Genomic DNA, 23710 nt, shown 5'->3' on the forward strand with positions numbered 1-23710 from the left:
CCACTGCAATGCTGGTGGGGAATGGGGAGCACAGAGCTTGCCCTCCTTCTCCCCACAGAGCATTGGGTAAGGAGAAGGAGGCAGAGCAGGGTCACAACCCCCTCCTTGAATTTTTTCGGGGGGCTGAAGACCCCCTCAGCCCACACTGCCGGACACGCCAGGTTCTGCACATACAGATTTGGCACTTTCTTTTTTATCTGGACAGTAGAAGAAGAAAATAACAGGCAGCCATGTTAGTCCATACAGGAAATCCCTTCAAAACGTGAAGTCGGGCAATATCGTCATTAGGACAAAATGTGCACAAGCTTTAGCATCCTTCAGAACACTGGCCCTACTGGAAGTCTTTTTGCTTTCCTTGAGGTTTCCTTCCAGAGGTTTCTCCTAAGCAGACGGTGCTGGGGCGACATTCCTGTCTTTCACTGCCTGCCCACACCGCCAGCTTTTGCAGCTTCTTCTTCAGGCTTCAAAAGTTGGGTGGGGACTTTCAGTGGTTTGGGGTGGGGTTACTGAAGTTATTTCTTCTTCCCTTGGAATTCCTTAGACGTCAGTCCAGGTTAACCCCAGATCTCCCTTTTGGAAAAATCCAATGGTAGCCCTAGGTTTCCTCTCAGGAATAAATGACGACGTAGAACCCACTCATGTTGTTTAATACCTTCACCAGCGATAGGAAATCTGCAGTCCCCCAGATGGGGCAACAGGTTTTCCACCACAGCTTTAAGGTGAGCTTTGTCTGACCTGACTAGATGGATTTGCTTCAGGTTTTCCTCCACATGCATCCTAGCCATTCCCCCATCATCTCAAAAAGTGACCAGGTTGTCAGTAGGAGAGGGATTTGGTTGCATTGCATGGTAAAGGTAAAGGACCCCTGACAGTTAGGTTCAGTTGCAGACGACTCTGGGGTTGCGGCGCTCATCTCGCTTTACTGGCCGAGGGACCTGACGTTTGTCCACAGACAGCTATCAGGTCATGTGGCCAGCATGACTAAGCCACTTCTGGCGAGCAGCACATGGAAACACCATTTGCCTTCCCGCCGAAGCCATACCTATTTATCTACTTGCACTTTGATGTGCTTTCGAACTGCTAGGTTGGCAGAAGCAGGGACTGAGCAATGGGAGCTTACCCGATCACGGGGATTCGAACCGCCGACCATCTGATCGGCAAGCCCTAGGCTCTGTGGTTTAACCCACAGTGCCACCCGCGTCCCTGCACTGCATGGTAGACTAATGAAAATGCGAGCCATTTGATGAGGATGGAATAAATGATCATGTAACTCAGAACTTGTAGGCAGAGCAGAATAAAACAGCTTCAGTCTATTTTCTTAACCGTAAAACATGGCAACACAAAGTATTTTTTATGGTTTTCACTTTTAGCATAACTTTAGGAATGTTATGAATCCAAATATTAGAATACCTGATCTGGCTTTCTTTGCCTTGCTTCCAGGAGGCAGGAACTACGAGGTCAAGGAAGGGAGCAAAAACCTAGACTTTTTCAGACCCTGGCAGGTGTGCATTCCCTCGATGCCTCGATGCTAGAGGGAGCCAAAGCTTTTAACTCATAATTAGCAGGCCAAGCATAACTTTAAACAGCCGGGGCCAGGTGTGGCTAATGGCATCAGAATGTGAAACCAGGGGGGGTTATCTACACTTGCACAGAACCAGTTCATGCCCCCATTGCTAATGTAATAGGTTCTTGAACTTGAGCTAATGGTGAACCCAAGAGCTTTCTGGAATGATGAGTCAGGATGCAGAATCAGTGATGACACAGAGAGGGATCTACAGTACATGTTGTTTTTTCCACCCAGCATGAACAAAATACACAGGCAAGATGCACATGTAGATGTGAGAATCCTGACAGAAACAGAAATGAGAGCAGAAATTGCTGGTGTTCTCTTACTCATCCCATGTCTGCAATGGAATCAATCCAGTGAGTACAAATGGGGTTTGCTACAGTTGTTGTTCTCAGTCTGCAAATGATATTTACTTGATGTCTGTTCCTGCTTATGTGCTATGTTTCCTTTGTTTACCATTGAACAGCATAAAAAGGTGAAGGTAAAGGACCCCTGACAGTTAAGTCCAGTCACAAATTACTCTGGGGTTGCGGTGCTCATCTGGCTTTACAGGCTGAGGGAGCCAGCGTTTGTCCACAGACAGTTTTTCCGGGTCATGTGGCCAGCATGAATAAGCCGCTTCTGGCTCAATGGAGCACCGAAATCAGTGCAGCGCAGGGAAACACAGTTTACCTTCCCGCCGGAGCAGTACCTATTTATCTACTTGCACTTTTGGCGTGCTTTTGAACTGCTAGGTTGGCAGGAGCAGAGACCGAGCAATGGGCGCTCACCCCGTCGCTGGGATTCGAACCGCCGACCTTCTGATCGGCAAGCCCAAGAGGCTCAGTGGTTTAGACCACAGCGCCACCTGCGTCCCTTAAATTAACAGCATAGAATAATGCAATTAATTACATAATTTAATTATGTGAAATTCCACACACCGTGTAGCCAGAAGTGCCCTATGCAGACATACTGCGAAGGGCACACAAACAGCAATTGGATGAAAAGCAGTTAGATGGATGAAAATCTTTTGACTTCTATCTCTACCTCATACAAGCATGTTTGTGTGCACACCACTTCCTTTTGCCCTGCCCTCTCCGTCAGAGGAGGATCATTGCCACGCTGTCCATCTCTCCCTTGCCATTCTACTACGATGAACCTAGGCTCATCCTGCTAAAAGCTGGTTGGAATTGCAGCTCTGTAAAGGGAATAGAAACTACAGCTCCCATAATACTTTGGGGAAAACAACGTGCATTCACATTTCTCTACACCACACCTAGTTTTGCTCTCAGGTCTTTTTTTTTTTTTTAAAAAAAACCCTCTCTGCTTTGGTTGATGGGAGTTCCTCTGGTCTGATTGCTTCTTCTCCCCTTGGGGGCTTTTGTTCCACTTTTCTATTTTTATTTTTATTTTGGCAAGGAAAATGGACACAGAAGCTGTTATATACTGAGTTGAATAGGATCCAAATGCAGCAGTTTGATTGGTCCTAGAACAATGCAGCAGTATGTTTGGTCCGCAGGAGCCACCCAATCCAGCTCCAGGTGGAAGTGAATCCGCAACTTGATTGGCCTACAGGGGAATCCAGGAATTAGCCAATCAAGTGCGGCCCATTGTGTAAATAATGTATATAAAGCAGATATTTTGGGGAAACATTCATTCCTCGCTACTATGAGCTGAATAAAGAGCATGAAATCCACACTCGACTCCGAGTATATTTCAGAAGTTTAACCTTAATGAAATCACTTGAGCAACCCACTTTTATCCCCAAAGTGAATTTAGCCCTTTGATAACAATGTTGGTCTGAGAATGGATTATACAGCTGAGGTGTGTGGTGAGGATGCAGTTATGGAAGCCTTTGAACAAATGTGAGAAAAACTGAACCCACCTCCTCGGTCTCGCTTCGCAACTTCGGTGAAGGCCTCGTCATCCCACATCTGGGTCTTGGCAAGCAGAGAACAAATGATTTAATTTTTAAAAAGGTTGTTTTAAATGAGTGCATGAATCAATTTCCCTATTTGGGGGTCAGCTTGTATTTCCGAGAACCTATTGTGCTTCCCTTTAGAGACACAAAATGATGTTTTCCATTTACTGCTCTCAATGGTTCCTGCTATCAGTGAAAAAAAGAGAAAGAAGAAAGGCAACAACAGCCAGGTCTCAAATGCTTTCCAAATTAAATACTTTCCAAATCAATCGGAGATGAGGAATAGCCCACAACAATGAGGTTAACAGCCTATGCTTGAAATCCACCCAAATGGATACAGGCTCTGTTGTTGTTTCTCTCCTCCTGGAAAGTCTTTTCCTGGTGACATAGCATGGAATCCTCCAATTTAACTCCTACATCCTGTGTTCGGTTGCTTTTATGAGTGTTTGCTTCTCTCAGAGACTGTGGTGTGCTGGAGAGAGGGAGAACGCAGGGCAGGGCAGCTCCAGGACCTTTCAGAGCAGAAGCAATGACTTAATCTGCTGGAACCTCAGGCAGTGGCGTAGCATGGGTTGTCAGCACCCGGGGCAAGGCAAGTAATTTGCACCCCCTAACCTGTGGATTTGCACCCCTAACCCTAACCCCCAGATGTGGGGGTGCGGCCGCCCCCCCGCACCTCCCACGCTACGCCACTGACCTCAGGGCAATTGAAAGGCCTTGTTTGCTCTGGTAATCAGGTGAGGTGAGAATGAGGCTTTCAAGTTTGTTTGTGGCAGATAAGCATACAGAAAGTCAGAGAAGGGGGAATGGAATCAAACAGAGACAGGATACTTATTTTCATTTTCTTTGATGGCATTCCTACTTCATGCTCGCAGCTTAGATTTGTTTGCAAGATAGTTTGCATTTCTAATTTGAAGCTAAAGGTTGAATTTCAGCTGGCTGAAGGTCTTTTGTTAAACTTCAGTGTGTATTGAATCTATGCAGTCAGAATTGGGTATTTGATTGATTGATATTGAAATTGATATTATAATACGTTATTGATACAATGACATGTACATTGGATTATTGTTATTGAAAACTATATATATATATATATATATGAAGCATACACTACAAGTTCAGTCACACTTTCTCAATATATATATATATTGAAAACAATATATATATATATATATATATATATATATATATATATATATATATATAAAGCATACACTACAAGTTCAGTCACACTTTCTCCAGAGAAACTATGCATAGGATTGTCATGATGTTGATTAATGTACGCATATGTGAGTTTTGTACAATAAACTACATTGTTTGTTTCAATTAATTTGCACAAGGGGGTATACTTTGCATGGCTATTGGGGATCCTACACTTCAAAATTTACCAGTACACCACAGCTCAGTGATCCTATTAATGTCGGGTTCCACCCCTTCGGGTGAAAGGGATGAACTTTTCAGAAAGAAATATATATATGTGTGTTGGTTTCAGCCTTTCTGAAGGGGCTTTTATGGTTTGGCTACGTGAGCCTTCTTTTGTACCGGTCTGTGTCTGAACTCTGACGAAATGTGGTTTTGATTCCACCCCGTTCCAATTTGGAACGAGTTATATGCAGCAATACCCAATTTTTCTCCTGTCAAACAAGTCTGTCCCCCAATTTCCTTCCCCATGCCCCTTCTCCTATTATTCTATTAAATCCAGAAAGAATGCACGACACTCACTTTGTATAAATTTTATATGATAAAGGATCCCTTGATGCCTAAAGCCAGAACTGATCGACAACAGAAGAGAAGCATGAGCCTGTGAGTGATCCTGGGATGCTTCACTTAGATGCATAGTGTGCTGAGATCAACAAAAGGAGTATGTCATACTGTCCAACATACCGCAGAGGACAAGCGTATTTCATGTCCGTGGACCCGTGTTAGTCGTGCAACTCGTGCAACAACAGGGCCCCCCAAAATGCATGTCATTAGGGGGTGCTCTCATAGGAACCAGGTGACTCACATGAGAGCATGGCCCCCCAAAATGGGCATCTTTGGGGGCCACACTCTTGTGGGAGCAAAAATGGGGTATACCAGGATCCAATCAGAAGCCGAGATAGCTTCTGTAATTCTAGGATGTCTCGCTCAAAGCGGGATGGTTGACAGATATGGTTTGTTCTGACAAAATGAGCATAGCATTGGGGTGCTAGCCAGAGATCCAAGTCCCTTTCCATGCCCCCCCAACACACACAGACACACACACAGAGTGGTTTTCTGGATTTTTCCAGAACCGTTAAGCACTTCTTGCAAAACACCACATAACAGAATACTGCTTAATATTTATAACAATAAGCTCTACAACCACCCTATATTGTAAGCTGTTATTATTATCCTCGAACACAGATGGCGGTGGCTCGATGTTGAGGGTTCCTTGCTGAAGGCCATCCATTGAGCTAATGGCTTAACAGGAAATGAAGACCTCATTGCTTCCCCCCAAACTGACCTGACTCTAAGCAGTACACATTAGACAATTTTAGACTCTGGACTTGATAGACTTACCAGGGAGTTGGGCTGCTTTTTAAACGATAGTATGTATTATTGCACTTACCTCAAAATGTGGTAAGCTAGCTCTGCTGCTGCATTTGACGGTCTTTCCATTCATTCTGCTGAATGGGGTCCTGGATGTCTGCCCCAAAGTTCTGTTCTGGTAGCACTTCACTCCTTCCCACTGTGATACCCTAGGGTGACGTGGATCAATTTCCCCTTTACCAAGGTAGAAAAGTTCGTTGGTAACAGTGTTTGACTGTAAAACCACTCTGGAAATTGTGGTTCTGTGGAGGAATAGGGGCCTCCTAACCACTCCCAGCACATTTAACAACAGTTCTCAGGATTCATTGGAGAAAACCATGAATGTTTAAAATGGTATGACCCCACTTGAAATTATTAACAATTTCAACATAACAATATATCAGAATGTATCATATTCATTATTTTTCCTTCCCCCCTCCCCCTGAGACTTCCCTCACCTCCTCTCTCTGATTTCTCAGCACATGTTATTCTCTGCATATTATGAAATTATATCAATCCTTATATTACCTATCTACCATGTTATCAATCAATAAATTTGTGTATGTTTATTCAAAACCTGCCAAGGAGTCCAATTCATTTTCTTGTCTTTTTAAGTACTTTGAAAAAAGTTTCCATCCTTTTTTAAAGTCACAGTTGTCCTTATCTCACAGTTTGTATGTCAGTTTAGCCAATTCTGCATAGTTCATCAATTTCTTTTGCCACTGTTCCTTTATTGGGGTTTCCTCATTCTTCCATCCTTGTGCGGGATCATGGTTTTGTTTAACCCCCTTTGGCCACTGCAAAAGCTCACAGAACAGACCCTCCAAGTGCTCCTATTTTCCATGGACACTCCTGGATTTACAGAAGCTGTCCTGGTTTCTCATTTGATCCCAGAATGTCCTGCTTTTTCTTAGGATGCCCCTATTTTCAATGGAGAAATGCTGGAGGGCATGGAGTTATGCCAGCCCTGAGCCAAGGAGATAAGCAACTATACAACCTTGAGAAGACCTCTGAAGGCAGCCCTGTATAGGGTTTTTAAAAAATGTTTAATGGGTGGATGTGAGGGATCGTGCTGAGGAGGGCTGCACAGAGGAAGAACGGTGGGAGCCACCCCCTCATCTTGATCCTGAATCTTCCCAGGAGCAGGAGGACAGTATAGATTTGCACAGTGGTTTACAGAGGGGCAAAGAAGGCAGAAGCTGGGAAATACTGGATGGGGAACAGCTAGCAGAAGAAACACCAGAAGAGAGAGAGTTAACAGATTCACAGTCTCTGGATGGTATCCACCCCACTTCCTCGAAGTCACGGAGAATTCAGAAAGTGTAGGAACAGAAAGCACAGAGGGTACAAGCTCAGATTACAAGACATAGAAGTGACGTAGATTAATAGGGATGGAGGGGGGAGTGACCTTAATTAGGAGCACTGCCATTCTGCTTAGATGCTTTCTTTTGTCCTTCACTGTGTTTATCAAGGAAATAAAATGGTAAGAATTCCCTTTCATTTGATCTACTCATTTACGGCCATGGGGAAGGAAGCTGATTCCCCAAAGCCTGACAGTGGTGTATAAATAATAAAGTTGTTGTTGTTGTTGTTGTTGTTAAATAGGACGTCCCTATTTTCATCAGATAAATGTTGGAGGGTATGATAGAACCGAGATGAGGAACCTAAGGCCCTCCTGATATAGTTGTGCCACAATTTCCATCAGCACTGACCAAGAGCTATGCTGACTGGGGCTGATGGGAGACGGAGTCCACCAACATCTAAAGCACCAAAGGTTCCCCATCCCAGTCCTAGAAGAAAGGACTGCTTTGCTTGAAACAAGAGGGGAAAGAAGAAAAGATAATTATGTCAGAGAACACACACACACACACACACACACACTTTGGTTTCAAAGAGACAGAACTCAGGCTGCTTGACATTCTGATTATCCTCCAGCTCCCCCCACCCTCAGTTACTCTCCTGACCTCTGTAATTTAGATCAAAGTGATTTAGATCCAAGCCATCTTTGGGACAGTCACTCAGGGCTCCCAGGGGCCTTGTTGATGGATAAATGAAGCTAAATAAAGGTAAATAGCCCCAAACCGATGAGACATGACACAGGCATTGGGTCTGGAGAAGGAATTTCCCCTGAAGTCCAGGGAGAGGCTGGGATGAAATAACAGAGGGCCTGGATTGGCTTTCTCCTTTTCCTAGATGCTCAAAAGGAAAGAGTCTCGCTGTTGACTAAGGATCGCTGCAGTTGGCGAAGCCTTTCCTCATGGGCTTGCCTGCTACAGGAGAGTCAACTCATTGCAGATGGCTCTGGAGGTGGTTGTAAACTCACCTTTGTCTCAGGAGAGCAATCTATAGAGACCAGAACTCACTGAGCACTCCCGCTCGAATCTCCACCATGCATGGGAAGATCTGTCAGAATCTAGAGGGGGAAATCTGACACCCAGGGATCTGGACGATTCCTGTTCCCCCACTATCCCATGACAATATGTATTTATATGCATGCTGTAACCCTTGTATGTGCATTTTTCTTACACATTGTTTAACTGGAGAATTGCATTGCAAAATTCAGAGAAGTGCAGTGTGGCGTTTGCCTCCTAGGTGGGTCATAAGGAAAGGGTTAAAATGAGTGTGATGTGATTGGCCAGTGGAAAGTGATAGGAGGAGTTAGAGTGAGAGTGGAAGTCAGTCGGGAGTTGGGAGTTGGAGAAGGAAGAGGGAAGAATAGTCTGTGGGTTGGTCGAGTTGTGTTGTGAGAGAGTGAGAGGAATTGTTAGGTGGTGTCAGATAGTTAGTTGGGATAATCAGTTTGAAGTTGTTAGGAACGAATAGTTCAGTAAAGTAACTAAGATTAAGAAACTGCCAAAAATAATTAACTGAAGCCATAAGCTTGTTCATGCCTATAAAATAAACTTGATTATTTGTTAATGTTAACAACTGACTGGACTCCGTGTGTACCCATGAGAAACAGGTTGGTGGCAGCGAAGAAAGCAATTACAGTGGTGGCACAGGGTTCAATAGACCATCAAATGTCCGGGGACCCTGTGTGATCGCCACATGCAGTTATTGAAGGATTATAGAATTGTAGAGTTGAAATGGGCCACAAGTACCACCTAGTTCAACCCCCTGCAAGGCAGGAATCTTTTGCTCAATGTCGGGCTCAAACTCATGACCCTGAGGTTAAGAGTCGCATGCTCTGCCGCCTGAGCATACCTAAGGTGGGATGGCTGTATTTTGGTTCGCACATTGTTCCAGAAACTGCTATTAGATAAGTTTGCCTTTAAATGTGAACTGCACCTGATTTCTCCCCAACCCCTAGCAGCCACGACGACTAAATTCACACTACAGAGGAGTTGCGTGGCGAGTTCCCGCCTCCCCCCAATGGAAATAAAGACACGGGACAACATTGTATTAGGTTAATGGGCTAAAATTGGCCACAACTTTGTTGGTTACAGGTAAGAGCGGTATTGGCTTAGGCATTGGTCCTATCAGACTATCCGGCTTCAGCCTGCTTACATGAAGACCAGGAAGGGTTAACACCAGCAGGGGGAGCCCTGCTGATGCACATCAACTAGGCACTCCCCCGTGGTCACCACTCGGGGGGGCACTTTAGGTCCTGGCCTCCATAGGCTTCGGATGAGGCCACGCCCCCCCGGAATCCTTTACCAGACTACCGTTCAGTATATGGGAGAGGTGATGGCGCTCCTCCCCCCCTACACATCTACATAACAATACCCCTACCAATGCCTAACCGGCATTTTTGCTACGAAAAACCAAATGGCCGGTGCCAATTTGCCAAGTGGAAAAAATTCCTACCAGGCCCCTTAACGGTGACTAACCAAGGTCCATAGCAAGGTCAAAAGAGAAACCTTAAAGGGCGGGTGGGTGGGAAACAACAACAGCTGCGCAGGCAAATGAGGGAGATCCTGGGGTCGAGCTTGCCTTAAGTGAGGCAAGCCACACACCCCGAGCCAGCCAATTGGCTGGCTCAGGCGATGACGTAGTCCCAAGGATTCCCCTGATCACATGGGGGCTGGAAACCAGCCTCAGCGCTTGTGTTGGGGGCGTGGAGCCCACGATGCCACCTCCTCCTGATGTGGCTTTAACAAGAAAGGGCTGGAACCTTCATATTTTCAGTACCCAAGCCAATCTTTTACTCCTGAGCTGAATGTTTCTTCGACAAGAAACAAACTTACAAATTTGGTTGCTATGGGAGCAGAGGGCTGCCAGGTGCGCTTTCTCTCTGTCAAGAAGCTGGGCTCCATGCTTGCCCTCCAAAACCGGGCAGGGTCTCCCAGCACACACACACACACACACACACACACACACACACACTTTAAAATTCTCTTTCCAGTTCCTCCTTGCAATGGGCTCCATTGCGGGTGTGCCATTTTGGAAGGGCATGTCACAGGCCTCCATGGGAAAAAGATGGAGAAAGAGGGAGGTGTTGAGAATGTTCCCCCTTTCCCCCAAACAACCTCAGATTTTGCCAAATGTAACTTCATCCATTGCAAAAGCAACATCTCATGTCCTGTTTGGGAGTTGCTGCAGACTGGAGGTTCTGGGTGTGAGGGGAGGCATAGTATGAGGGTTGTGGGGTTGTTGTTTTTTTAAAGCTATGCCTCCATTGCTAGTGCAGTCCATGAATTCAGTAGTGACTGTTTGCAGCATAGAACCCTTATGTAGCTGTGGACGCTTCAGCTTGATGTAGAACCCTGGAAAAATCAGGGTTCTCCATTCTGCCAAGGAGCTTACAAAGAAAGAAGCAGGCTCCCCACTGGAGACACTCTCCCTTGAACTTGCAGAGGGTGGAAGGAATGTTCCTGCCCTCTCCTTGACATGCGAATTTTTCCAGTTTGCAGTAATGGCTGAATAAGACTTCATTTGAAGACAAAAAGCAGGTTATAAATGAGCCAACCAAGATAAGAAGGAGCAAGGAGCACACACCTGCATACCATTTATCACAATAAATGCCACAAACCAAGCTTTGAGTTACCTACTTGCTAGCTTGCCCCCTCCTTCATTAAGGGATCTCCTCTTCCCGCTACATTTCTCTGGTATTGAAATAGAGATACCTTCATGCAGAAAGGGATATTGCTGGCCAGTGGAGAAACACAGAGTTGTATCCAACTAACTTGTACACAAATGAGACCCATTGGGATTAGTGGAGCTAAGTTGGCCATGCTTTAATAATTTAATTTCTGTTTCTGTTTGCTAAACTATTTTGAGGATGGGAATCTAAGATTTTGAGATTGCTTGAAAGTATCTCAAACATCCAGCTGTCTTCTCCTCTGAATATTTTAATTTTGCACTGCTAATCTGTGAGGCAGCTTTCCCCTGAGAAGAGACACAAAACTGTTATGGTTTTGCTTTTCTTCAGTTTATAAATGGGTGTGTGTGAAGGGGAGTATGATCTAAGCACATAAAATTGTGACTGATTTGGGAAAGAGGATATGGAAATTATTGATGCGCATAGTAAAATAATATGAAGACAATAATATGATATTAACACAGGGGTAGCCAAAGGTGTTGCCTCCAGATTTTGCTGAACAACAACTCCCATCTTTCTTCGCTGTTGCCTGTATTGACGTGGGGCCAATGAGCATTATAACCCACAACATCTGGAGGGTACCACAACGGCTCACCCTGCCTTAAAATAGGCAAAGTTAAAAAATGATCGAAAGGATATTTTCCCCAAGTTAAACTCTCATTCAAGTTCTTAATGTTTGAGAGGATGTTGATGGCTAAGTTCATATTTCCATATATGGCGGGCATGCAAATCAGTACTATCCTTTTGGAAAATGGTAGTCAAAAAAGGTTTTTCGATGATGGGACAGGTGATACAACCTGATCCAATGGCTACATGAATTTACTGTTTAAGGACCTGCTAATCTTTTTCATCTTTGCAGCTAGAAATATTGGAATATTGGAACACAGCTACAAACTTAACTCTAGGCGTATGGTGGGAGGGGCTATGGAACACAGCATCTGAGAGTACTAAGGAACACAAAGATCAAAGATAATTTTGAAACTGTTCGGTACATGTTTATCCTTGGCAGATGTCGATAAGTGCATCAGCTATAGGGTGGCATTATTTGCACTATTGGCAATAAAGATAAGGGCAACATTTCTGAAAAGTGCAAGTGCCAAACTGTAGGGATGCTGACTAGAAGGAACGTTCCTAAATTTTGGACATTGGTCCAGTGCGTGCAATGTCTTTGGTTTTGTAGCTGTGTGATTTGTGCTCATACTGTATTGTGATGGCCATTGGCTATAAACAATAAAAATTATTGATGATACATGTTTATTCAGTACACCCAGCTACCCACGGCTCACTCTGGGTTATCATCAGAAGTATTTTCAGAAACTTCCAAAGATGCCCAGGGAGCCACCATAATCCCCAGAAACCCTTAACAAGCTACGGTGCCAAGAATTCTTTGAGGGAGAGAACATGCTTTGAATGTGCTTTAAAGGGATAGCGATTATGCACCCTAAGTTTCTGAATTCTGTCTTTCAGGATTATGCAAGTTGAAGTAAGAAATTTTTAAAAGCAGAGGCTCTAACTAATGATCTTCTCCCCCCAAAAAAAATTCAACTTCAATGTCGCAATTACTTGAGATGAGAAAGCAATAAGCATCATTTCGAAACTCCCTAACAGTTTAGATATGGGAACATGCTATGAGACTCGGCCTTTCCATGGGTAGGGAGGACAGATAGCCTTTCTGGTATCAGAGTTGGCTCACTAGCAATCACATTCTTTTTTAAAAAGATCTCCCATCTACCCTGGGTGGGCCACAGAAACCCAAGGCATTTGTCTTTGTAGTTTCACAACATCCTGAGCTGCCAAAAAGCTGTCCTTGAATTCAACTGCTCAGAGGTCAGAATGCCCCATTCTACCTGCAGATAATGGCATGCTCTGTTTGAAGAACTTGGAGATCTTTTAAGCAAAATGTTTTGGTTTAGGCAGCGTTAGAATCTCACCAATTTTTCATGGCTGCACCTATAGTTTTATGAGCTGGCAATTCAAAGTGACCAAAAGACCTGCTTTTCAGGCTATGGCTCTTATTGCATACAATTCCTTTGCATATGCAACAGTACACATAATGAGGTACAACACTCATCTTGAAAATGCATGGGCTCTTGTGAGTTTATTATAGTGGGAGTGAATCCACAAGAACGCTGCTTGTAGGTTTTATTTATTTTTTGAACCAGAGTTACATATGCCAAAGCCAAAGTCTGCCACCTGCTGTCCAGCAAGCCGCAGTGTCAAACTGTTTTAATTCCCTATACAGTATGCAGACTCCTGCATCTTTCCTCTAGTCAAGCCTGAAGTTGGATAATGACTAGAAAACTGTACAAAAGCAATACAAATAATATTTACTGTTGTGGTCTGATGCCATAAATGTTGAGTTTTTTACAAGCTTCTCCTTTTGCACAGGAGGTAATAAAAATCTCATGGGTTTTAAGTCAGAAAAACGCGTGATAGGAATTTTGAGCACTATATAATGTTCATGTTCAAAGCTGCAGAGAGATGATACTCAGTTTATTGCAAACAATAAAGGGGTGGTAAGATTCTGGGCAGGGTAAAGATGCTGCTCTCCATCACTGTTTTGCCCCTTGTTGTTGTTGTAGTTGTTTAGTCGTTTAGTCGTGTCCGACTCTTCGTGACCCCATGGACCAGAGCACGCCAGGCACTTCTGTCTTCCACTGCCTCCTGCAGTTTGGTCAGACTCATGTTTGTAGCTTCGAGAACACTGTCCAACCATCTCGTTGCCCCTAGAAGTTAGTAATCACACCCTAGAAGTTAGTTGGGCACCATCCCCACCCCATTGATCAAAAACATACATGCAGGTTTTCAAAACGTTACTGCGGTTTCTTGAATTGTTATGTGTTAGTTGCGTGCGGCATGAGTCCGGTTCATCCACAAAATCACACTCAAGAGGCTTCTCAAATCCAGATGGCATTGGAAGATACTGAGCATATGGAACATGCTTCAGGCCTAGGTTTGAGGTAGAAATATCCTTGGTCACCTGAGTGGATGATTTGTGAAAGCAAATAAATGACACAGCATAACTCCATTAGTTCCCCTAGACCTGGCGGCTTTCAGTACCATTGACCACAGTGTCCTTCTGGGCATCCATCTGGGTTAGGTTTAAGGGGTAGGATAGTGTGATGTGCCCCCTTATTCCTGGAGGAATGATCCCAGAAAGTGTTGCAATTATTCATTTATTTGTGTTATTAAAAAGTTATTAGCCAGCTAGAAAGCTAGCTAGGTTTGAAGTGATTTTCATAAGCACTGTTTCATTTGTTATAGGAATTCAGAGGTCTCAAATATAGAATTTAATGTTGATAATTGCACAGGGTAAACACACATACTTAAGTATATAAACCAGATGTTTAAAATAGTACAGGAGAGCAATCCAAAAGTCATATTGGCTCTCCTAAAGACTCTAAATATTTCCTCTGCCTCCTTAATCCCCTTTTGCCTGAGAACAAGTAGGCAGATAGCAATCAGGGGGAGTTCCTGAAGGGATTCCTCCCCTATATCTATGAACCTCCTTTGTATTGTCATTGTTTGCCCAGATGCTCTGCGTTGAGGGAAGTCTGATGCTTATCAAATGCTAATGTTGTGTGTAAACTGAACGATGTAAAACTTGCTAAATCCTGATGAATATCACACCTTGGCCTGCCTGAGCCACAGTAACCCCAGCTTATGTGTGATATAATTTCTGACTGTTTGTAGAGGGGGTGTCCTCCTTCTCCATGTGAAAATGCAAACCCTTAAAAGAGATGTTTCTTCTTGGTTCTGGATCTTTCTTGCTTCATTGCTAGGAGGGAGGGAACTCTGTTGCTTTCATGGCATCCTGCCTCCATCCAATCATTTCTGACTGATCATGGACTTAGGGGACTCAGTCCCTTGGGGAGTTGGGCAGCAAAAGCCAACCACCCCTATTTTTCTATATCACACTGAAGTTGTAATGATTTTTAGAACCATTGATAGCTTCCTTGAGAGGACTTTTTTTTAAAAAAAAAACCTCTCTCCCTCCAGTTCCCCATTTTCACATCTCATCCCTTTTTACTCCTCTCACTGACTCTCTAGCTGGGTACCCAAAGCTTCAAGTTCCATCCTCCCCAACATTCCAGTCTCCTTAGTAACGCTTTGTTCTACACACTGCCTTGACCTCTCCCTTCCTTCACTCCATCTGCATGCATCTCCCAGGTAGGCACAGTTTTATTTTGTTTGGTTGTTAAAGCACTGAAAACATTGAAATGCTATTAATGGATTTTAACTTCCAGCTAGCGAAGCTATCACTTGGCTTTAACATGTTAAAAGGGAATTCTGGTGAGTATCCCACACTGGGGGATCAGTGTTATCTAAATTTTGATAGAGGAAATAACTAAGAAGCTTTCATTAGCTGCCCATATGCTACCAGGCCAGGTCCGAAGTTCTTACATTAATTTACAAGGCCTCTTTCTCCTCTATAGCTTCATATCTCATCTCTTCTTCTTCAGCCACCAACACACCAACAAACTCTCCCGAATCTTCTCATCTCCATTGTAACAACTGTCTCAAACTCTGCACATTCCCTCCCTTGAGCCCCTTCCTAAAACATGGAGAGGCATGTTTTAAAGCATTGAACAGAAAGTATCACAATACCTTGCATGGATTTTAGCTTCCAGCTGGTGGAGCTATTGCTTTACTTAACTCTGCCATAAGGAATGTTAAGGAGCGAAATTTCTGGTGCAAGTATCCAGCAACAATACAGTGGTACCTCCAGTTGCGGACAGGATCCGTTCTGAAAGTCCGGTCGGATCCTGAGTTTTCCGTAACCTGAGGACTGCTTCTGCACATGTGCACATGGCGAAACCTGGTCCGATACCTCCGGGTTTGCCACTTTCGTAACGTGAAGTTTATGTAACCAGAGGGTTATGTAACCGGAGGTACTACTGTAGTTGAGAAACAGCAGGGGGGATATCCAGGTACATAGCCCCAAGCTCCTTAGAGGTAGGGGGGAACGCAAATGGGGAGGTTATTGGAGCCCTGTGAGGGCAGTCATATCCTCAGACATTTTGGCACCTGAGGCGGATTAGAAATTAGGGCTGGATCTAGACACATCAAAGAGGTGTTTCAGTTAAGTGCACTGTAAACTTTGTATGAGAAACCGAGGTTGGCGAAAACAGGACACCACAGCGCCATCTGGTGTCACAGTCTTAGAATGCATAAACAACGCATATAAAGCGCTTTTTCTTTGCCACTGTAGCTGAGTCCCAGGACCTCTCTGGGAATTGTAGTTTGTTAAGGGGGCTTAAGAGAACAATCAGTCACCCCGTTACCCCATTTAATTTAGCGAACCTCGAAAAAAGTGCTATTGGGATAAAAGAGTTGGAGATAACATCCCCCTCAACAACCTATTTTCAGCCATCTAATTCAGAATACTTTTCTTCTGCACTATACTGTTATAGGAATTCTAAGGTCATTATATATATAGTGGTACCTCTGGTTATGAACTTAATTCATTCCGGAGGTCTGTTCTTAACCTGAAACTGTTCTTAACCTGAAGCACCACTTTAGCTAATGGGGCCTCCTGCTGCTGCCACGCTGCCGGAGCACGATTTCTGTTCTCACCCTGAAGCAAACCTCTTAACCTGAGGTACTATTTCTGGGTTAGTGGAGTCTGTAGCCTGAAGCATCTGTAACCTGAAGCGTATGTAACCCGAGGTACAACTGTATTCATAAATGTACAAGGCAACCACATACATAAGTATATAAACCATGTGTCTGAAATAGTTCAGGAGAACAATCCTGAAGCTCTTTTGACTCTCCCAAATGGACCTCAAATATTTCTCTGCAAGGAGGAAGGAAATAGGAAAAGCTTTCCAATCATCCTTGGATTGTAGGGGCTCACACCTCCCTGTAAATACAGTCTGGCAAGTATCTGTTAAGCTGAGCACACTGTCAATATGCGTAAGAGTTTCAGGAACTAAGTATTTACCATCTCAAAGGAATGGCCAGGCCACCCAGAAAAGGCAATCAGATAAGGCATTATCAGGTATCCTAGCAGACAGGGGAGAAGCAACACACTCAAATTTCTGCTGGGGACCACCTCTTTCTGTGATGTATGTATGGTGTTTTTTTGGGAGTGGTCTTGGAGCTTACAGGGTAGGCAATTCCAAAAGTCTATATAAGTGCTTGCACACCAAAGGTCTGGGTTTCTCTCCTCCCTCCCTGCCTGGGGCGAGTGGGGGACCCTTTTGCAACAGTTGAATAAAGATCAGGCTTGCTAGCTGCTTTGCTTCTCAATATTCTCTGCTTGGCCTCTGTTATTTCTCCTACCGATAGAGAACCTACATAAGGACTCTATACGGGCTCTTGGATACCCCATAAGGGGAAAGGAGCAGGTTTTTCTTGTAACAAATCATATATGCATATATACACATACATTCCCCCCTTTGTCTTTCCTTTGCATATTCCGCCCTCTGCATTCTCCCCTGTCCCCCCCCCCTCCCACACACATCTCTCTCTTTTTCTTTCTGTGGGGTCCTCTATTTTGGCTATTTTATTATTATCAGTTTCGTTTCATTGCACCTTTTTCTATTGCTTTCGTGTGTGTGTGTGTGTGTGTGTTGGATTGAATTATGCTAGTGTCGTTTCTAATGGATGGGGTAGGGTGGTTGAGTGTGTCGTTGTTCTTCTCGTTTGCTTTCAGACTTTCATTGTTTGGGCAGGCACCCCCCTCTCGAAAAAGAGCAACAATGAGACAGCCCTAAGATGTCTGAAATAGATGACAATACAAAGGGTGTATTTTATGCTTTAAAATAAATTTGGGGCAGTGGAAGAGTGAGAAACAAACAAATGTCCCACTGCATAAAAAGCCCCAACTCCACTCCAGGAGGAGAAAAGGACATTGGGTTGAAAGGAGAGAGGAAGGTTGCAACATTTGGGTCTTTTTAGTTTTGGGGGGAATGTGAGTAGAGGGGCACATGATAGTGATGTATACAAGTGCGAAAAGTGAATAGAGAGAAGTTTGCATCCCTCTCTCATAATACAGTGGTACCTCGGGTAACATACACTTCAGGTTACATACGTTTCAGGTTACAGACTCTGCTAACCCAGAAATATTACCTCAGGTTAAGAACTTTGCTTCAGGATGAGTACAGAAATTGTGCTCCGGCAGCGCAGCAGCAGCGGGAGGCCCCATTAGCTAAAGTGGTGCTTCAGGTTAAGAACGGACCTCCAGAACGAATTAAGTTCTTAACCTGAGGTACCACTGTACTCAAACTTGGGGCCATTCAATGAAGTCAAATATTGGAAGTTCCAAGAGAAACCCCCAAAATAAAATAAAAATCACCTTCACACAACGCTTATGGAATCCACTCCCACAAGTTGTATTGATGGGCACCAACCTGGATGACTTTCAGCTGAGGGTTTTACACATTTATAGAGGGTGACAATTAGCTATGGTGGCTGTGTTCCATTTCTACCACCAGAGGCAGCAGGAGAGAGCTTTTACGATCAGCTCCTCCTTTTGGGCTTCCCATAGGCATCTGGTCAGTCACTGTGAGAACAAGATGCTGGCCTATCATGGTTTTTTGGGCTCAGCCAGCAGGGCTCATCTGGTTTACATTTCCCCGCCTCTGGCTGGCTTTGGGATTCTCTGTTCCTCTGATATTTGTCTCTGCAGCTTCCTCGTGTGCCCTGAAGGAAAGGGAAAGAAGATGTACAAAACTCTGGCACTGAGCTACATAGTCGCAGTCTACCTAGCAAGCAGTCGTAAGTTATTATTATTACCATACTTTTTCATGTATAACACGCCCCTGTGTATAACATGCCCTCTACAGTGGTGCCTCAGGTTAAGAACTTAATTCGCCGGAGCACGATTTCTGTTCTCATCCTGAAGCAAAGTTCTTATTTCTGGGTTAGTGGAGTCTGTAACCTGAAGCGTATGTAACCCAAGGTACCACTGTATTTTGGGAGACTCCAATTTAAGAAAATGACCCAGAGTTGTGGAGCTTTGGGGGGGGGGGTTGGCCCAGAGTTGTGGAGCTTTTTTGGGAGGGAGGGGATGCAGTAAACCACTAACCCAATACAGTGGTACCTTGGGTTAAGTACTTAATTCATTCCAGAGGTCCGTTCTTAACCTGAAGCACCACTTTAGCTAATGGGGCCTTCCACTGCCTGCGCACCACTGCTGTGCGATTTCTGTTCTCATCCTGAAGCAAAGTTCTTAACCCAAGGTACTATTTCTGGGTTAGTGGAGTCTGTAACCTGAAGCGTATGTAACCCAAGGTACCACTGTAGTCTGCAACAAGCGCAAACAGCAGCAGGAAATAGGAAGCACAATTGCCACAGCAGCAGCCAATCCACAGCAGCCCTTGAAGAAGCAACCAATCACACACCCACTTAACGCATCATCAGCCAATACAAAGCAAGCCTTGCCGCAGCCACCAATCACACACAAAATCGCCAATGACAATCTGCAGCTCGCAGCTGCAACCAGTCACCCCTACCCACTACCCATGTATAAGACACCCCCGGGTTTTAAACCTTATTTATAGTTCAAAACCCTCGTCTGATACACTGAAAAATACGGCAGTCCTGATGAGGCATAGTTACAACCAGGGCTGCAATCCTATATGGACTTATTTCAGAGTGGAATCCCAAAGAGTTCAGGGAGACTTTGTAAACACCTAGGCGACAGAGCTGGGATTGTTTCTTCAATATCATTACGTTAGGGTTGCCATATGTCCTCCTTTCCCACACACGTCCTCTTTTTCAGGATTAACATTTCCATCTGGGCGGATTTTTTAAATTTGGCAAAATGTCCCAGGGTTTTTGGTTGGGTTGTTTTGTTTTGTTTACAGTAACCCAAGAATTTTTTTTCTAGTGCATTAGACCCAGTTTATCCAACTCAATACATTGCAGCCATTCAGCAAATGATTTTTCCCCCTCCACAGAAGTACCTCGTGTTTATAGGCCTCTCATATGTCTTACCTGTGCCGACGTCCAGCCAGATGGTAAATGTGCAAATAAATCAGGCAGTTGTATCACCAAAAAGAACGAGCTCTGCTACAACCGGATGGTCAGCTGGAGTGAGTATTAAAGGGAAGGGATGGTGGGAAATTATGTATTTTCTTGGGAGAAAGGGGTAACCCAAGGGGCAGTATTTGGGGTTGCTCTGAGGTTTTTGTGGGCACCAGAGGGCGAGCTCAAGGATGCCCTTGAACCCACAGGCACTACACTGGCGACCTTTGATCTAAATCCAACATCATTCATACTTGGGATACTTAGGGCTATATCCAACTAACTTCTACTCAAGAGTAAACTCGCTGAAATTTAAAAGCTCCTTCCTTTCAATAGATTCACTCTGAGTATGGCTAGCATTGGATACAATCCTATGGCTGCAATCCTAAGACTGGAAGGTGGACAGATGGACTGGAGGTGGTCGAACTTCCAGTCCAATGTCCTGGAGGGCTTAAGTCCTTGGAATGGTTTGTTTGTTTGTTTAAAAAAAGTTCACAAGCACATGTAGATTTCTTTTTAGAAAAAAATAAAAATTACATTGTGTTTGTTATTTCCTTTGATGTTCACAGACCCTCCAAGTGTCCCTATTTTCCACGAACAGTCCCAGATTTACAAAAACCATCCTTGTTTCTGATATGATCCTGGAATGTCCCACTTTTCCTTAGGACATCCCTATTTTCATTAGCGAAATCTTGGAGGGTGTAGAGTTATGCAATCCCTGAATCAAGGAGATAAGTAACTATACAACCTTTAGAAGACATCTGAAGGCAGCCCTGAATAGTTTTATTATGCTATTGGAAGCCACCCAGAATGGCTGGGGTAACTTAGTCAGATGCACAGGGTATAATTTTTTAAAAAAATGATGTTGTTGTTGTTATTGAACAGGACATGCCTATTTTCATTAGAGAAATGTTGGAGGGTGTGTGTTCAGGTCAGGGAGTGCTTGAGATATTTCCTGCAGAACGTTACTGGCCCTTGAAGCTCATTCTTTGCTCATTCTTTCTCAACTCATCATCACAGATTATGAAGTTCTGTTCGTGGACAGGGGCTGCACTTCCAAATGTAGACGACTACAAGAAAACTCAAATTATAGGAACTTTACCTTCTGCTGCGGCAACACCCCTAAGTGCAACAATGTCAACATCTGGGATGATCCCAAGTACAGCTAATAGAAGCTGGAGCGGTAACCTGCCCATCCCTAATTCAGCAGTTCTGTATATATGGAGAACGTGAACACTTTGTCCAATAAACTCATCTTTGAGCAGACTCAAAAGTGTTTGATCTTCCTAACCATGTTTTTTTTTTAAATGTTTGATGTATTACAGTATTTTAATATATTTTTTGGAAGCCGCCCAGAGTGGCTGGGGAAGCCCAGCCAGATGGGTGTGGTATAAATAATAAATTAATATTATTATGTTTATGTTTATTTGCAAATAGTGCTGTGAGAGTCTGGCAGTTTTGGTCCTTCCTCATTTCCCAGCTGTGACTGTATTTCCAAATCTTGACCATATTTCAGTACAACTTTATGGTTTTCTTTAAAAGCCCTCACAAAAAGAAGTTATAGCATTTCTCCTAATATTTGCCACCTTTTAATATAATTTTGCATACTACACTCATCAAGGACTTTCCCCTTATACAGTGTATTTTCACTTATGTTTGTCCTTCTGTGCAGTTTAATATACAAATTTTTATATGCATTCTTAATTGGGTAACTGTATTACAAAATCCTGAGAAGCATGGATTCTGAACGATAGTTTCCTTTCGATTCATGCATTGTTTTCAGGACATGTGAATTAAATGGGTTCCTATGAAAGGGCAGACTTAACCAAATTTCTCACCCATCTTCATGCAAGGTTTATTCTGCATTAATAAGAAATCATAGAAGCCAATTCATGGGGCTGAGGTCCCTTCACATGCAACCTATAAAATATTTGAGGGGGTCCACCCCCGAGGTTGATGGACATTGTCATTCAGGTAGTGTGCATGTGATTAGGTAGTGTGCATGTGATTATGTGGGTTGGGGCTTACCTGCCCCTCGCCCCATATTTTATTCAAGTTAACACCACTGGAAGGAATAGTTCCTTTAGTGTGGCCTGGAGTTTTCTGCCTGCTGACATTAGGGAGGAATCTTCAGTAGATATCTGTTGAAAATACCGTATTTTTCGCCCCATAGGACGCACCGGCCCATTGCGGAGAGCTGCGCGAAGCCTGGAGAGCAAGAGGGGTCAGTGTTCTTAAGAGGGCAGAACTGATGGAAATGGTGGCCTGTCCTTTTTAATTACCACCCAAGGGCTCTTTGTGGGAGGATGAGGGGAGAAAGAAAGAGAAATTTTGAGTTCTTTCATGCCTGTAATGCTTAATTCTCTCCTCAAGCGGTGGGAGCCCGGCACTGGGCTCCCACAGCTTGCGAAGAGCTGCCTGTTCTGGGGGCTGGGGTCGGGGGTACGCACCAACCCCTCTCGCTCTCCAGGCTTCAGCGAAAGCCTGCATTTGCCCCATAGGACGCACACACATTTCCCCTTCATTTTTGGAGGGGAAAAAGTGCGTCCTATAGGGCGAAAAATACAGTATGTTCCATCAAAGGAGGAGAGGCAAGTTAAATTGCTTGAATATATGGAACTAGCGAATGTGATGAAAAAGATCAGGGATCGACCGACCCAAAAGTTTAAAAAGGAATGGGAGATTTATAGGCAATATTTAAAACATTGTCCCCATATTAAAACTTTAGAATGCTTTGAATAACTCTCGGAATTGCATAAGGTATAAAGAACACAAATAAGATATAATACAGGCTAAGTTTATTGAAAAATAGAGGCAAGTTACAAGGAAGCCAAGAACCCACACCAAGGAGGTCAAAAGTCGATGGCTGAAGTATTTTTGTGTTTTCTCATTGTACTGTTTTCTTTTCTTTTTTTCTTTTGTGAGTTATGTGCTACTTTTTTCTTCTTTGTGTGTCTGTGCTGTTTATAAACCAAGAAAGATTGAATTAAAAAAGAAAAGAAAACTGATCTGTTGCAGCAGGCATATCCAAATACATGATTTAGTTACTTGTAATGTTAAGTTGCTTTGAGACTTTCTTTTGGTATAAAGCAACTAATAATTTTTGTTTTTAATGTTTTATAGTTTTTTGATTGCTTTAAAATGCTTTTAATTGTTTTTACTGTTTTTAAAAACACATTTAACTATTTTTTCACTGATGTGCTTGCCTCCAAGATGTACATGCTAATAATAATAATAATAATAATAATAATAATATTGTCACTGATGAAAAATGAGGGTAAAGTCAAATTATTTTGTTGAAAGTTAGCTCATATTTGATATTGTATTAATGATGGCATATCTCAATTGCAGCCTTTCACCAGTTTATTTGTAATTCCTCAGGGAATCCTGGTGCGCAGAAATCTTTAAAGAGTCTCATTTATTCAATAAATTGTAATTCACAGGATTATTGGGGGGGGAGAGCCAGGATTGTTAATCTGATTTTCCAAAAAAAAGGAGAAAAGGTATATAGTATAGATCTGCTCTGAGTCTGACGGAAATTAAAGGGCCCAGATTTTGTAAAAAAAACATGTGTGCTGGTTTGCAATAGGAACTAACAAAATGCAGCGGCTTGAGGTAATGATCTATTTAAAAAATCAGCTTCTGTGTAATAATACCTGGAGATGGGAAAGAAATAATA

General features: G+C 43.5%; 1 protein-coding gene across 1 annotated transcript; it reads left to right on the plus strand.

Annotated features, from left to right (window-relative positions):
- Window positions 1-19: 19 nt before the first annotated feature.
- On the plus strand, window positions 20-21304 carry ACRV1 (acrosomal vesicle protein 1). The gene is made up of 7 exons (XM_081891182.1): window positions 20-66; window positions 662-719; window positions 1802-1923; window positions 15109-15228; window positions 18692-18780; window positions 19965-20099; window positions 21052-21304. Exons 2-7 carry the CDS (start codon window positions 687-689, stop codon window positions 21198-21200), a joined length of 648 nt encoding a protein of 215 aa, XP_081747308.1. The 5' UTR covers window positions 20-66; window positions 662-686; the 3' UTR covers window positions 21201-21304.
- Window positions 21305-23710: the final 2406 nt, after the last annotated feature.

Source organism: Podarcis melisellensis, assembly GCF_964234715.1.
Source record: "Podarcis melisellensis genome assembly, chromosome: 15".
In the NCBI taxonomy this organism is placed as follows: domain Eukaryota; kingdom Metazoa; phylum Chordata; class Lepidosauria; order Squamata; family Lacertidae; genus Podarcis; species Podarcis melisellensis.

Excerpts from the sequence above, each read along its gene's own strand:
- ACRV1 (XM_081891182.1), top strand. The coding sequence starts at position 687 with ATGGGGCAACAGGTTTTCCACCACAGCTTTAAG. Across the intron at positions 720-1,801 it reads TTTTCCACCACAGCTTTAAG|CATGAACAAAATACACAGGC; the intron begins GTGAGCTTTGTC and ends TTTTCCACCCAG. Across the intron at positions 20,100-21,051 it reads CAACCGGATGGTCAGCTGGA|ATTATGAAGTTCTGTTCGTG; the intron begins GTGAGTATTAAA and ends TCATCATCACAG.